The sequence below is a fragment of the Hyperolius riggenbachi genome, chromosome 5, assembly GCF_040937935.1.
Source record: "Hyperolius riggenbachi isolate aHypRig1 chromosome 5, aHypRig1.pri, whole genome shotgun sequence".
NCBI classification, from domain to species: Eukaryota; Metazoa; Chordata; class Amphibia; order Anura; family Hyperoliidae; genus Hyperolius; species Hyperolius riggenbachi.
The window spans coordinates 356,861,552-356,878,499 of record NC_090650.1 but is presented as its reverse complement, the minus strand read 5'-3'; the positions used below and the strand labels follow the sequence as shown (position 1 = coordinate 356,878,499).

General features: G+C 43.3%; 1 protein-coding gene across 1 annotated transcript in view; it reads right to left on the bottom strand.

The window, feature by feature from the left end:
* PREX2 (phosphatidylinositol-3,4,5-trisphosphate dependent Rac exchange factor 2) overlaps window positions 1–16,948 on the bottom strand; it is a 415,237-nt gene that overhangs the window by 321,295 nt on the left and 76,994 nt on the right. The window contains exon 2 of the mRNA XM_068237470.1: window positions 16,136–16,207. Coding sequence (XP_068093571.1) covers window positions 16,136–16,207 — 72 coding nt within the window. The remainder of the gene's footprint in view (window positions 1–16,135; window positions 16,208–16,948) is intronic.

The following is a 16,948-nucleotide window of genomic DNA, read 5'->3' as shown; positions in this document are numbered from 1 at the left end:
GCGGTCTCTGCCGCCTTAAAGAGACTCCGTAACAAAAATTGCATCCTGTTTTTTATCATCCTACAAGTTCCAAACGCTATTCTAATGTGTTCTGGCTTACTGCAGCACTTTGTACTATCACCGTCTCTGTAATAAATCAACTTATCTCTCTCTTGTCAGACTTGTCAGGCCTGTGTCTGGAAGGCTGCCAAGTTCTTCAGTGTTGTGGTTCTGCTATGAACTCCCCCTTCCAGGCCCCTCTATGCACACTGCCTGTGTGTTATTTAGATTAGAGCAGCTTCTCTCTTCTCTTTTACAAGCTGGATAAATCGTCCTCTGAGCTGGCTGGGCTTTCACATAGTGAGGAATTACAGACAAGGGCAAAGCTGTTTGCAGGAAGAAAAGAGCAGCCTGAAACTTCAGTGCATGAGAGATGCAGGGGGAAAGAAACACACAAATGATCTCTTGAGATTCAAAAGGTAGGCTGTATACAGCCTGCTTGGGTATGGATGTATTTTCTATGTGTGAACATACTGTACATCAACCTACTTCCTGTTTTGGTGGCCATTTTGTTTGTTTATAAACAAACTTTTTAAAACTGTTCTTAACCACTTTTAATGCGGCGGGGAGCGGCGAAATTGTGACAGAGGGTAATAGGAGATGTCCCCTAACACACTGGTATGCTTACTTTTGTGTGATTTTAACAATACAGATTCTCTTTAAGGCCTGGGCCACCCACTCTGCCGTCTCTATGATGGCAGAGTTCCTGTGAGTCGGTCAGGAGCCACTTTCATTGGCTCCTGACCCTGTCTTTCAATGTAAGTTAATGGGAGTTGCTTACATTGAAAGACAGGGCCAGGAGCCAATGAAATCAGCTCCTGACTCGCTCACAAGGCTCTGTCGTCATAGAGACAGGCAGAGCAAGTGAGCTGCGGCGAGGGATGTCGGAATTCAGCGGCGAGATCAGCGGGAGCGACGGAAACGGCGGATGCGCGCAGCGGCGGCTGATTGAAATCTACGCCCTGCCAACCAGGTAACCACCAAAACAGGGTGTAGATTTCATTCAGCTTGGTCCTTAAAGAGTGAAAATAATGTAATAAAAAAAGTGCTTCATTTTTACAATAATTATGTATAAATGATTTAGTCAATGTTTTGACCATTGTAAAATATTTTAAATCCCTGATTTATATTCTGACATTTATCACGTGGTGACATTTTTACTGCTGGCAAGTGATGTAGCTGCTGCTTGCTGTTTTGGCATTTGGAAACAGCTGTAAAGAGCTATTTCCCACAATGCAACAGGGTTCACAGACAGGAAACTGCCAAGAGTACGTACTCAGAATTTCTTTGTGGGAGGGGTTTCACCAAAATATCAGCCATACAGCGCCCCCTGATGGTCTGTTTGTGAAAAGGAATAGATTTCTCATGTAAAAGGGGGTATCAGCTACTGATTGGGATAAAGTTCAAGTCTTGGTCGGAGTTTCTCTTTAAGTAGTTAAGACTCATAATGATGCTAGACTGTTCATAGTGGAGACAGCCTGGGGGGCCATCCCGAGGTCTGTTAGGTTGCTTAATGATCTACCATGCCAGATCTTTAAGTGGCTGTTTAAAGTGCACTCAAGGCGACATGTAACATGATAAGACAGACAAGTGTATGTTGAGGGCAAAACATATTAATAACCAGGCTGTTTTTTGCTTGTTTTATTTTACTGCCTGAAAGAGTTAATTTTCAGGCATGGAAGTGACAGCTTCTGTCTTGTCAGTACCTTGTCAGGAATATAGTAAATATCACTGATAAGCAAATCACAGCCATAAACATTTTCCTGGCAGAATCCAACTGAGTGCAGAGGGACATAGAAAAAGGCCACTAGTTCATATATTTCACTTAGGGGCACTTAATAGGCTGTCACTGAGCGGAGACAACAAAACACAAAACATTCATATAAACTAAAACCATGCGATTTCTAAAAAAAAGTCATTTTTAGGAGGAGGAGGATAAATACAACTGTTTATCTCATCAGCTGTTTTTAATTATCTTACCCCGGAGTCCACGGCGGCCTAGAGGGGGAATAGTAATTAACGCTGCCAGGACTTTTGCAGGAGCAGGTTGAGACATTTTGGTCTTTACCCTGCGCTCAAATTCAATTACATGTACACCCGAAGGGACAGGAATGATGGAAAATACCCTTATTGGGGTCACAGGCAGTGGTAATAAAGAGTATCAAATTCCAATCCGTCTTTAAAAAAATGTAAAATAAAAGAAGTTTTTGTGAAAAGTGGCTTTTACACTCTTCTGCACATCTAAGAGCCTGAGCACGCCCTTCCGAGATGGTCAATGAGATGGAAATAATTTCGAGTTGATGCACATTTTTATGCAAATTTATGCATCTTGAACATAAACCAATCAAATTTTACTTCCGCAGGATTTGATTGGTTCATTTCCAAGCTGCATAAATTTGCATAAAACGTTTTTCATATATTTGCATCAACTCAAAACTATTTGCATCTCTTTGACCATCACTAGTCTCTATGAGGCCTCTTGCACACTGCAAGCAATTCAGATTCAGATTCCGCTTTTTAATCTGTTTTTACTTCCAATTCAGATTCAGATTTGCAGTTTGCTCCTTGCACACTGCAAATCTGAATCTGAATCGGAGGTAAAAACTGATTAAAAAGCGGAATCTGAATCAGAATCGCGTGCAGTGTGCAAGAAGCCTCACTTATATCAACATAATATATTCTACCCTATTGATTGTATATATTTGGTATATTAGAAAAATCATCTTCCATAGTCTTCTGTCCAAATCATAGTCAGAAATGTTTTTCAGCATTGAGAAGGAATCGTTTTTCACTTTATATGCAGTGCTGAGCTGTGTGCCAGCGTCACATAATGCATTGTGCAAACATTCTTCAGCTTAGCTCAAGTCCCCGAGCATTCATCTTTTTATCTGATTGCGATGCAGTTTCTCCATTGCTGGGTCTCCGCTACAGACACGTATTACATTTTCCTGCTCTGATCAATGCTCCGCAGAGAGAAATGCGCACACAGAGGTGATTTCTCAAACGCATCCCCATACAAAGAATGTAAATGCAGGAAAGAGAAAGCTGCGCCCTGTGTGTCCACTGCTAACGGGAAATTCATTCAACAGGCCACAATGGATTTAAAATTATATTTTCAAGGCATGAGAAAAAAGAATCAACTATCCGTTAGAAACCCAATACAAATCAGCCTTGATGGAAGATGAATAGAGCAGAATGTCCCGCGTTCCTTGAGACGAGGTGCAGAAAAAAATGTCTGGTTTCACTTATGAGGACATCATAGCTGGCAGCTTACCCTGATTTTTAAAGGACCACTATCCCTAAAAAAGGTGAAATTTAAAATATGAGAAAGCACATAAATAAAAAGTACATTTCAACCCAGAGTAAAATGTGCCATAAATTATTTTTCTCTTATGTTGCTGTCACTTACAGTGGATAGTAAAAATCTGACAGAACTGACAGGTTTTTGGCTAGTCCAGCTCCTCATGGGGGATGTTCAGGGTTTTCTTTATTTTTCAAAAGCAGTTTTGTATAGATCCTTTCCAGGGAGTGCTTTTGTAAAGAATAAATGAAATACAGAGAATCCCCGATGAAGAGGCGAACTAGTCAAAAACCTGTCAGTTCTGTCAGATTTCTACTAACTACTGTAAGGGACAGCAACATATAGAAAAGTAATGTATAGCTCATGTTACTCTGGAAGAACCATACTTCTTATTTGTATGTGTTAACATGTATTTTACATTTTACAATTTTTTCGTGATCGTGATCCTTTAAAAAACATTCCAAAAACATTCCCATCGTTTTAAAAATGTGTCCCTGAAAAACTGCAAACGTATCTCCAGTCACAGAAATGGGACAGTGCAGTCTACAGTGCACATTATACACTGCCCCCTTCCCCAGCACAATACAGTATCTCACAAAAGTCAGTACACCTCTCACACTTTTGTAAATAATTATATCTTTTCATGGGGCTGAAGATATGACACTTTCATCCAATGTAAAGTAGTCAGTGTACAGCTTGCATAACACTGTAAATTTGTTGTCTCATCAAAATAACTCAAGACAGCCACAGATATCTAAGCCACTGGCAACAAAAACAAGAGTCAGCACACCTCTAAGTGAAGCAAGTCCAAAGTATCAATGCTCTGTGTATCATCCGTTATTTTACAGCACTGCCTTCATTGATATTTCCCATCAAACATGGGCGAGACCTTTTCACCTTCTAAGACATACATGTCAAACTCCAGCCCACAGGCCAAATTTTGCCCTCAAAGCCCTAAAGTTTGGCCCTCAAGTGGTTTACACACTTTACATTATGTTTGGCCCACTCTAGACAATCAGGGAAGCTTATTGGAGGTGAAGCCTTAGGACACCAGGAAGCCAAATGGGGTGGTAGGGGGAAAGCCTTAACACTAGGGAACTGTATGGGGAGGGAGGACCACTAGACACCAGAGAACTTTATAAGGGAGGAAGGTGGCCAGTAGACATTGAGGTTGGCCTGCGACTAGGTTCCAGTGTACAATCTTGGCTCACTTTGTATTTGAGTTTGACACCCCTGTACTAACACCAGTTGAAAACTCTCTATTGCCGATGTGCCACCAACTTCTTTTAGCCTCTGGGATCCTCCTTTATTAAAAAGATCCCTAATGTATGTCTTGTAAATAGGTAAAGGGAGCCACTTTAGACTCCCTACCTATTTAGAGTAAAAAAAAAAGTTACTCTCACCCTATTGCTGGACACCCCTGGACCCATCGCTCCTCAGTACCGCAGCCCCTCTCTTCTGCTGAGTATACTCAGAACCATAACTACCACTCGCCCCCCTGCCGCTGGCCATCAGGAGCATAGGTTGCTTCTTGCAGTCTTTCTGACTCTATAATATCAAGAAACCCTGGCAAATAGATATGGCCCGAACTGTTCGCCGGCGAACAGGAACCGGCGAACTTCCAGCATTCGCGATCACGGAGAACCGCAAACTTTTCCGGAAGTTCGATTCTTCCCCATAATGCATCATTAGGGTCAACTTTGACCCTCTACATCACAGTCAGCAGGCACATTGTAGCCAATCAGGCTACACTCCCTCCTGGAGCCCCACCCCCCCTCATAAAAGGCAGGCAGCGTCAGGCATTGGACTCACTTGTGTGCCTGCAGTAATTAGAGAAGGGAGAGCTGCTGCTGCTGCTCCTGCAGAGAGAGCTATAGGGATAGCTTAGTTAGGCTCTTGTAGGCTTGTTAGCTTGCTCCTTGCTGATTCTTATTGCTAAAAAAAGCACCCCTCAACAGCTCTTTTGAGAGCTAATACCCATCACTGCATATAACTACCTGTTGTTCACAGTGCACTTTTGAGTGGCCAGGAGCTTTGTGGCTACAGCAGTGGGCGACGTATGACAACGATGGCACAGGAAGGATCTCTTGGGTTGGAGTGAGGCAGCTATGCTATGGTGCTGAAGGACAGCTCCACGGCACAAACCCTCACTTCTTATCAATCAGCAGGTAGAAGCAACTCTTAGAAAAATAATACTGGTCCATTTATTTGTTTATTTTCTGTCTCCCCTCATTGTTTATGTAATTAGGAGGGACTGTAACCAAGTATTGAACTTTATCCCAATCAGTAGCTGATCCCCCTTTCCCTTGAGAAATCTTTGCCTTTTCTCAAACAGATCATCAGGGGGGTCTGTATGACTGATATTGTGGTGAAACCCCTCTCATAGTGTGATGTCATGACCATGGTTCTGACAGTTTTCTGTCTGTGAACCTTGTTGCACTGTGGGAAATAACAGCTTTTTCCAACTGTCAAGCAACCAGAAGCTTCCTCTGGGCGGGCCAGTGCACACCAAAAACTTCTAGCAGATCCGCAAAACTCTAGAGGTTTTTGAAGCAGATTTTCAGAGCGATTCTAGGCATGTTTAGAGAGGTTTTCTAACCATGCCTAGCATTTTTGAAGCGTTTTTGTGTAGCAGATTTCCTAAATTGTTACAGTTAAACTGTTACTGAACAGCTTCTGTAACAAAAACGCCTGGAAAACCTCTCTGATCTAGCGTTTTTCTAAGCGGCTTGAGCTTTTCCCATACTTTACATTGAGGCAGAAACGCCTCAGAAATCTAAAAAATGCTGCAGCCCCCGAGTTTGCGTTTGTGGAAAAAACGAGCCGCTCTGGTGTGCACTAGCCCATTGAAATACATTACCCAAGCAGTTTTCAAACAGCTAGCGTTTTTAAAAACAACCTTTTAGCCCAGGGGTTCTCAAACTGGGTGCCGCAGCACCCTGGTGCGCCTCGGGCACCTTTCAGGGATGCCTTGGCATGCATACCCATCCATTATGCAATACCATCAGGTAATGCAACCGCACACTGATATACAATGTGGCTGCATTACCTGCTAGTTAACCTTTAGTCCCCGCAACCATGGTTGAAGTTGAACATAGAGGAATCGCGGTGCCTAATAAGCATCACTAGTTACTTGGAGTGAGTCGCTGCCTGCTAAGGGATATAAAAGCATTTCTGTAGTTGTTTTTGCCGTGGGGTGCCTTGAAAAAATTTCAAAGCCATCAAGGGTGCCCTCACCCAAAAAAGTTTGGTATCCACTGTTTTAGCCTATTGCATTTTGGAAGGGGGGGGGTTATAGATAATGACAGTTGGAGCTGTCTGTTTATTGTTTTTTTCAGGTCTGCCAGTAGTAAAGATGAGTGTGTGCAGGCTCGTTGTGGATCGAACAACATGAACAATTTACATGTCAAATATCAATCATTTCTTGATCTCTCTATTTTATAACTTCTCACTTTGCAATGTATCAATGAACACTTTATATGTACTATGCACTGTACAGCACCATAGAAGATATTGATGCGCTCCTCCCCTTTGCTTCTAAACTGCTGGAACGTCACATCCATTCAGAATTGTCTGCCTTTCTCTCTACCAACTCCTTACTTGACCCCTTTCAATCTGGATTCCGCACACACCATTCCACTGAAACTGCCCTCACGAAAGTTGCTAATGACCTACTGGTAGCTAAATCCAAAGGCCAGTTCTCCATTCTAATACTCCTTGACCTTTCCTCTGCCTTTGACACGGTTGATCATGCTCTGCTTTTGCAGACACTGTCATCTTTAGGAATCAAGGGACAAGCACATTCCTGGATCTCCTCTTATCTCTCTGGACGCTCTTACACTGTCTCCTTCTCTAACACCAAGTCCTCTCCACACCCACTGTCTGTTGGTGTACCTCAAGGCTCTGTTCTTGGGCCACTTCTTTTCTCAATCTACACCCGTGGCCTGGGACAACTAATTAACTCTTTTGGCTTCCAGTATCACCTCTATGCGGATGACACCCAAATCTATCTCTCAGCTCCTGACCTGTCCTCACTACTATCCAGAGTCCCCGACTGTCTACGTGCCGTTTCTGCATTCATGTCCTCCCGCTTCCTCAAACTCAACATGACTAAAACGGAAATTGTGATTTTTCCACCATTGCTATCTACACCCCCACCAATTGCAACCATAACGGTAGACAACACCCCAATAACCTCAACCACTAAGGCCCGCTGCTTGGGGGTTATACTTGACTCAGAGCTCTCCTTTAAACCTCACATTGCCTCATTAACCACCACCTGCTATTTCCAGCTCAAAAATATATTCCGTATCCGTCCCTTCCTCACACAAGAGGCCACCAAAATGCTTGTTCATGCCTTAATCGTCTCCCGCCTAGACTACTGCAACACCCTGCTCTGTGGCCTACCAAAAAACAGGCTAGCTCCTCTCCAATCCCTTCTAAATGCAGCGGCCTGCCTCATTCACCTTTCCACACGCTCTTCTGATGCAGCCCCACTGTGCCATTCTCTCCACTGGTTACCCATTACCCAGAGGATCCAGTTCAAACTCCTGACTCTAACATACAAAGCCCTCCACGAGTTGTCTCCTCCATACATCTCCTCACTAATCTCAAGATATTGTCCCTCCCGCAACCTTCGCTCCTCCCAAGAAATTCTCCTGGCCTCTAAGCTGATCACCTCCTCTCATGCTCGCATCCAGGACTTTACACGAGCATCAGCCCTTATCTGGAACTCTCTTCCACAGCCTGTACGTCATGCTCAAAACCTGGACATCTTCAAACGCACTCTTAAAACACACCTTTTCAGACAAGCTTATAACATTCTATAGCCCTTTATTTACTTATTTGTCACAATGTAATCAGAGGCAAAGAATCACTGCCTCATCCATCCTCCACCCCCTTACCTAGTGTGTCCCCCACTACCCATTAGATTGTAAGCTCGCAAGGGCAGCGTCATCCTCCTAATGTTTACTGTTTTTGTAACAATATTTGTGCTGCTTGGAACTTTGCTGTATATTTGTTAGTTGTATCTATGTTCCCCTTGTCGTCTTATTGTGCTTTGTAAAGCGCTGCGGAATATGTTGGCGCTATATAAATAAAAAATAATAAAAATAATAATAATAATGCTAAACAAATCAATAATAATAATAGTCCCACTAAAAAACTGAATAGTAAAATGTCAGCTGATTGGCCAGCCCACCTGGCTGCACAAGTAGGCCAAGGATCACCTTTGTGCTGAGTGACTCAGTAATAAATGGTTTTGTGCTTTGAAAATTGAAAATTTTGGAGGCTGTCAGCTTAGAAATACTTAATTGACAAGATCACATATGGGTTAATGAACAAAGGTGCAGAATGGCTGCCCAAGAAAAATCATTGCAATGAATGAATAATCAATTTTAATTAATGCAAATGCAATTAATAAATGGGAACACTGAACGGAATGATTCTGCTCATTTGCATCTATTTAGAACATTTGCTCCATTGACTAATAACACAGTGCAGCCAGCAATCTATTGTAGCGGAGTTTTTAGTGATTCAGAGGCAGCGTTTATGGCTTTCTACCTTGGCTCTGCCGTGACATCTGTTCATGCTTATGTTAATAAATGCTAATATTTCAAGAAAGCCTTTTAATGACCATCTTCATCTGCTGTTAACATACTCAAAATGTAAGCCTTATCTAAATTGCTGTGACAGCATTAATTTTCAAGCTTGATGGTAAAACCAATGCCTTAAAGGACCACTCCAGCGGACAAAGTAAGCAGTTAAAATCTGAACCGACAGGTTTTGGACTCATAGGGGATTCTCAGGGCTCGTTCACATAATTTAGCAGAGATGGCCGATGGGCGATCGGAACGCAACGCAGCAGTGGCGACAGCGCATCACACTGCTGCACAGCGCATGTGTTGGGAACAGTAGAAGGGCAGTCTATGCCCTTCTACCGTTCTTGCATGTTGCATAGTATATGTGCTGCCGAACGAGGCCTCAGGGCTTTCTTTGTTGTCAAAAAATAGTGTGCAAGTTAGTAGGGAGGTTGGCTGGTATCTTACTATTTTGGCAGAATTGAAAACAATGAAAACCCAGAGAATACCCCATGAGGAGATGGACTAGTCCAAAACTTGTCAGTTCTGTCAGATTTTAACTGTTTACTTTTTTTTGCTGGAGTGGTGGCATATCAGAGAGCGCATGATAGTGCACCCTTTTAATTTACTAATTAAAAGCCAGTAAGGCCTTGTTCACATTGAGTTCTGATCGCGTTAGCGTTCGCATTGGGCGTTTTTTGACGCAATTTTTTTTTGATTCCCGATGCTTGGGTGGGTGTTGAGTTTTTGTGAAAAGCGCTTTTCTAAGTGCTTTTCCAGAGCGTTTTTTAATTCACTCCCTGATGCAAGTCAGAAAGTGAACTCTTTGACCCAAAAAAGAATAAATACATGTATTTATTCTTAAAAACGCGAATGCAATTGCTGCACAAAGCGATTTCCTTATACCTTCCATTGAGGCAAAATCCCCTCAAAAATGGTACAGGCAACGCTTTTCTGAGCGGATTGGAAATGAACCGCTCAGATGTGAACTCTCTCTTAGAGAATCATTGCACAAGCGCTTTCAGGGTGATTTTGAAAAATCGCCAGCGCTTAAAAAAATCACAAAGTGCCTCTAGTATAAACGATCCCTAAAGGCTAGTTTTTTTGTCACTTCAGATTTACTTGAAAGTACTCTATAGCGTTTCATTTTTTATTTAACTTATGTTAAGTATTAAAAATACTTTTCATAGAAACATATTTGAATTGTTACAAATAAATGGTGAATTAATCTGAGGCATTCTACCTGATGGTCTGTCATACAAGTGTTTTAAAGGGGGCCATATCTTGATTTTCCTGCTCAATTGACAATCCAATTTGGTCATTTTATTGGACTGAGGGAGAATTATGTTCCATTTTGCTGGATCATATAAAAGGTGGAAAACCGCTTCACCCCTCTCCGTCTGAGGACAGTGTTCTACCGGGTCAGCAACACTCATACATCAACGACAGAAACAAGGAAGGTCCCGTCCACAATTGTCCGTAAGACTTCTTTATTAAAGGACGTATCCAAAGATAAAACTCCATATACATCTACACAGCTAATATCAACAACCATTTTGCTTGACCGATGGAAATTGGCCAATATCTGATTGAACTGACCAATTTACTTTAACGGGCAGAATTAAAAATATTGGTCGATTGTGAAGGAATCAGCTCCTGTTCACATGATTTTGATCGACACAGAATTGATATTTGCATTCCTAGCATCAAGCCACTGCAGTGTGTGGACCACTACAGTAGTTGACCGACTTTCGATCAACCATAATGTTGTTGATCGCCCAATTAAGTCGACAACTCTGTGAAAAATTGAGGATTGTATGGGCATCTTAATCCTTTAACATTACAAAAGCCACATCTGATGATTCCTGACTAGTGACCTGCCTCCTAATATGCCCAGGAGGCAGCAAAATGGGATCACCCAATCACAGTTTCTAGCATCTGACCCAGTAATCTAGCAGTTGTACTAATTGTTCTATGATTTGCTAGCCCCACTTCCCCCCCCAAGGGAAGGTAATTACTGTGTATTTTTAGGAGAGCCCTTTAGTCATTACTTCTTGTGACTGACAATTCAGCTTTGCTCACTATGGATATAGGCTAGAGAAATGCACATAAGTCGGCACTGCTGACAATTCGTGTTTTAATCTTCACAAGTGGCATACATTGTAAGGTTCATAGATAGAACAAAGGTTGAACATACCATATTGCTGGAGGCTGTGAGCTGGTGGTGGGTGCAGGGCACAGAGTAGCCTTACGGCCGTTTCGCGCTGGCAATGCGCTTCTACGGAGGCTGTGTAGAAGCGCATCCGTAGAAGCGGCCTCCGTAGAAGCGCATTGCCAGCGCGAAACAGCCGTAAGGCTACTCTGTGCCCTGCACCCACCACCAGCTCACAGCCTCCAGCAATATGGTATGTTCAACCTTTGTTCTATCTATGAACCTTACAATGGCCCTGATTCACAAAGCGGTGATAACTCAGTTATCACGCCTAAAAGACTTTAGGCGTGATAAGCCGTGCAAAGCTGAGTTATCACCGATTTGTGCTGCTCTTCGCGCGAAGCTCCCGCGCGCAAAGTTTTGCGCGCGTAGCGCACCACGCCGCGCGCGCAAAGTCCTATAGGGCTCAATGGACGCTGCGCGCGAAGCACGGTACACTGCGCGCGCAGCGCGGTGCGCTACGCGCGCAAAACTTTGCGCGCGGGAGATCGCGCGAGTTTCTTCTTATCACGCCTTAACTGAGTTTAGGCGTGATAAAGGGCTTTTCACAGGCGTGCAAACACTTTGCACCGCTTTGTGAATCAAGCCCAATGTATGCCACTTGTGAAGAATAAAACACGAATTGTCAGCAGTGCCGACTTATGTGCATTTCTCTAGCCATTCTCCATTGATCCTATATACAAGCCAGAGCACGCTGCCTATGTGGAAAAGAGGCTGTAGCTTCTGCCAAGATCCCTCTCCTACGCTTAGTGTACTGTAGTGCCGACCTCTTCCTGCTCCCCTCCCCTCCTCATCACTATGGATATACATTTATTGCACAACATAAAAGCAAGATAGCTTTCTAGATACTAAACTTTCCATGCAAACTAATATTAGAAGCAGTTTATTGCAGTAGTGTCATATGATAGATCTTATGTAGAACAGTGTGTTCAGAGTCTATATACTGTGCTGCCATAAAAGAGATATTCATTTTTATAACCTTGTTTGTGTGATGATATTGTTGTACTATAAGGTTGGAAAACAAGCCCTCCTTTTCTTTCCTATGAGATAATTTCACTATTTGTGAAAGTGCCATTTGTTCATCATTGACGTAGATAGTGTGCACATATTTCCCTGCATTTTTGTCACGTACCCTGTGGATCACACACCAGTGGACCTCTCTCCATCTATGCAGTGTTCCATAAAAAACATTGTGCTAATAATGTGGACTGTTTCAAGCCCGGATTTACATCACAGGAGCTTATAGGCACAGATGTCCTGGCACCCTAAACTCTGCCCTTCATGAGCCTACAAACCCCCACCAAACTGCACTCCCAGTGTGCTGGCAGGCACAGCGATCACTTCTCCCCAACCTCCTTTGCCTGTCATGGGTAGTTAAAGGTGCCCTTTAGTATTAGTGTAACGATCGGTGAAGCACAGAGAGGATCTGATTACCAGCGATCTGCAGAATCACTGGGAATACAGATGTATACCAGATTATACGTGATCTGCAGTATCACTGATAATCCGATATACTAGCTAACCTCGGTTCACCTGAGTAGAGTGTAGTGTTAGGTGTAACAGTAACACTTAGAGGACTAGGCCTCAGTGCAGCAAGGAGTACTGCACAGATTCCTTCCGCAGACCTGAGCTCTCCAAGACGGGAGGAGTCAGACTGACAGTAGGAAGGACAGACTGGAAGTAACCTTCAGGAGGAAGGATTACTAACAGAGTGAGGAACCGCCTCTAACAGTAAGGTCGGTTCTCGAGGTCGGATAAGCCAGGTCGTACACACACGGACAGATAAAGTACAAGATCAGGAGGCAAAGGCGGAGTCAAAGTACAGGAAGGGTTCAGCAACAGGGTATCAGATATAGCGGGGTACAAAATCAGGAGGCAGAAGCAGAGTCAAGGAACGAGCCGGGGTTCGGCAACAGAGTATCAGAAATATCGAGGTACAAGATCAGAGTTCAGAAGGGTAATCAAGGCAGGCAAAAGTCATAACAGATAATCACAATCAAACTAGTACTTTAGCTATCAACAGAATCTAGCTAAGTGTAGGATTACAGCTCCAGCTGGTCCCGGCACACTTGCGGATCTGACTATGGATCTGGGTGCTCCCACATATGTGATCGCACGCCAGACAAAGAGCAAGTGAACAACCAGCAATATATATACTCTAGGACCTTTCCAGGACCTCCCTAATTGCTGGTCCAATGAGAGCAGTGGAATTTGTCAGCTGACCCAGCTGGTCAGCCGAGTCCCTTCTAACTGCTATTTAAACTCTGCCTCTGTGCTCGCGCGCGTGTAAGTCTGAATCTTGGTGGACTATCAGTCCCAGCCACACCAGTACTGTCATGCAATGTATCTAGTGCGGGGGCCACCTCTGATGCGGATTCCGCCGTTACCAATGCGGATTTCGCCGCACTGCCTATGCGGCATGCAGCGTTTTTTCCGCGCTGTGACGCCATGCTGGACGCGGAAACAGCCGCCTCACTTCGAGAGACGGCGGCCTTTCCGCGTTTCCTTACAATTAGGCAGCCAGAAGTACCCTCAATGTTAAGTAGCTAGAGGTGCCCCAAGTATTAGGTAGCTAGAGGAACCTCAGTATTAATTTTCTAGCGGTGCCCCTAACTGAAGAGAACACTTGTCAGTGAAATGCTGAGAGCTGGGAGGGTAACCTCTAATTTTTGCTCAGGACTCTGCATAGGGAAAGAAGGAGGGAGGCACTTGTGGAGCAGAGTGAGCCTCCTTTCTATCATCAAGCGTCTGTAGGGACGTGCCTACAGTGCCTAATGGTAAATCCAGCCCTGGACAGTTTATTGTATTATAAAACATGGTTTGCATTTGTAATAAATTGAGATTGTGGTTTACATGTATCCTACAAGTGGTTAAACAAATACTATAATTCAACATCCTTGCAATACCCCAGCTCCCGCTGTCTTACATGCCTTTGTACTTCCCCAAAAATTTAAAAACAATGGATTTGGAGCAAAACTTTCTGATCATGTTTTTAGTTGAGTAGACCCGAAAGACATCCACTGATCTTGAGTGGAGAAGAAGATTTACAGTAGATTTGATCAAAATGAATAAAACTAGCAAAGCTACTGTTGCACAGTTTTTCCTATTCCACCGAGGCTTTCTCAAAACAGATGGGGTCTCTCTCAAGCCTCGGTGGGCAGAGCGAAACACGTCAGCGGGTGGGGCTGGCAGCTGAGTGAGTGAGTGCTCATGTGACCTGGGACGCTGGGAGCCAGCACATTGCACACAGCCCAGCTCTGATGGACCAAGGTGGTCGGTGGGATAGCACAGATGAGACGGCTGGCCGGCCCAACACCTGGCTCCCTCAGCGATATGAGAGTTGTTGTAATGTAATGTTGTAATGCATGCAGCCACAAACAAGCAGTCATTTCCTTGGAGAAAGGTGAGGTGTTGCCACACACACACACTAGGGAATGCTGACGTAAGCTGCATAGCGCAGACACCATAGACTTGAGCCAGCTACGGCTCCTAACAAGAGGATCCAATAGGCATAACCCTTCAGGCGATCAGTGGTTTATTTGTGAGGAGCGCTCACTCAATCAGCATTTTTAACTGTGTTGTTTTAAATGTTGTGGCTGTGCACAAAATTTACCCTAAGTGTTTCTTTGGTGCAATAAATATTTTTCATATTACCATAAAAAGTCCTAAAAGAGTTTGCTGCCTTTAAAGCAATTTGTTCCAGATTTCTCAAGGGCTTTTAAACTTTTTCTTCTGGCAGTTCTGAGGATGTAGAATTTGTAATATTGGTTGGACATGATGGACATATGTCTTTTGTTAACAAAACTAATAATGTGATCTCTAAGAAAAAAAATAGGTAAAAGAAATTCATGGTCTTGTTGGAGTGAGCTGACTCTACAGTGAACCTAAAGCCGGGGAAAAAAATGAGATTAACTCACCTGGGGCTTCCCTCAGCCCCCTGCAGCCGATCAGTGCCCTCGCAGCCCCGCTCTGATGCTCCAGGACCCACCGGCGAGCACTTCCGGTTTGGCCGTCACCAGGAGGCCGCAATAGCAGCATAGGGGGCGATATACAGGCTGGGAACGCGAACAATCACTCGCGTTCCCATGCCTGTCGGCCGGTGACGGCTTAACCGGAAGTGCTCGCCGGCGGGTCCTGGAGCGTCAGAGCGGGGCTGCGAGGGCACCGATCGGCTGCAGGGGGCTGAGGGAAGCCCCAGGTGAGTTAATCTCATTTTTTTCCCCCGGCTTTAGGTCCACTTTAAGTATGTACAGTTGTGGTGGGTACTGAGAAACAGGAAGTGATGTCAATGCTTCACCATATACTCTGAAGTTCAGCCCTGTGTAAGTGAATTAATAAGAAAACACAATGTTCCATTTCAACTTTGAAACCCAACTTCGGAATATTTGAAGAAATGCATAACTTACTGTAGGCCTCAAGTTAAAATAAAGCTGAGGTGAAAATAAACTGCTGAGATAAACAATTGTATTTTTCCCACTACTTTTAAAAATTACTTTTAGATATCCCATGGTTTTATTTTATATTTAAACATGTACAAAGTAGATTGAATGATTTGTTGTCTCTGCTTAGAGGCAGCCTATTTAGTGTCACTAAATAAAAATACATGAACCGTTGACCTTTTCCCATCTACCTCTGTTCTCAGAAGTTGTATTCTGCCAGGAAAACTTTTATGGCTGTAATTTACTTAACAATGATGTTTACTATATTCCCAACAAGGTACCGACAAGACAGAAGCTGTCACTTCCATGCCTAGAAATTAACTCTTTCAGGCAGCAAAATAAAATATGTAAAACAGCCTGGTTATTAATATGTTTTTCACTGTTCATACTCATGTTTATCATGTCACATGTCTCCTCGGGTACACTTTAAACTGAGGGCTTCAGACTAACAAACCATGACAGAGACTCCTTTTGTGTGTTTTCCAAACAATGTTATTGTAGAAGACAAAACAGCTGCACATACTAAAGAAAAAAGCAATGAAGGCATCATGATTTCCAAACTAACCTTTACAGTTTCCTCCGTGACATTTTTATCAGCTTTGGAAGCTGCGTATTGCATCATTCGGTGAAGAAATGCCTAAGAAGAAAAGCAGAGAAATGTAAGGATGTGTTATTGAAAGATTATTAAAGAGGATAAGAAATACATCAAACTGATGCAGCACTCTTTCTCTTGGTCTAAAGGCAGAGAAAATACTGGATATGTCAGTTATGTCTGAGCTGCTTGCTCAATTAAAGCAAGCCCATAGATTACAACATATTTGAGAGCTATTCCTTGCATGCACCGATACACATGACATAACAGACCCCCGATGTAGCTGGTTTCATAAGGATCAGGCAAATATCTCATGTCTGTGGATCCTTGGTGGGTTCCACTAATATTAGACCTTTGACTCCCAAGAAACAGTTCTTCTGGATAATCTTAGTTGTGTTCTGCAGCCTACATTGGTCCAAGGAAACAGCTATAAAACAATTTGGATTTATATTTGTACAATTGCTATTATTTCTCTCACCAATACCACTAGCATTCTAATCAAGCTGTTATTAGTGCAACTTTGCTGAGCCAGGATTATGTTAATACCGGTAACAGTATACCTCTCATTTCCGAACATGTGAATTGTCCAGTTGCCATGTGTGTAACTTTGACAAGTGTCATTGACAGTGCCTTACTTTAATTGTCAATTGCTGTATATGGTATCCCTTCCTGAAAAAAAATATTTAGTCTTTGAACGCCGTTTTCACTTGCTTGTATGAAAAAGCTTTTGGCTGCAGTTAACACTGTACACTCCTGAAGTGAGATAAACTGGCTTCCCACTGCCCA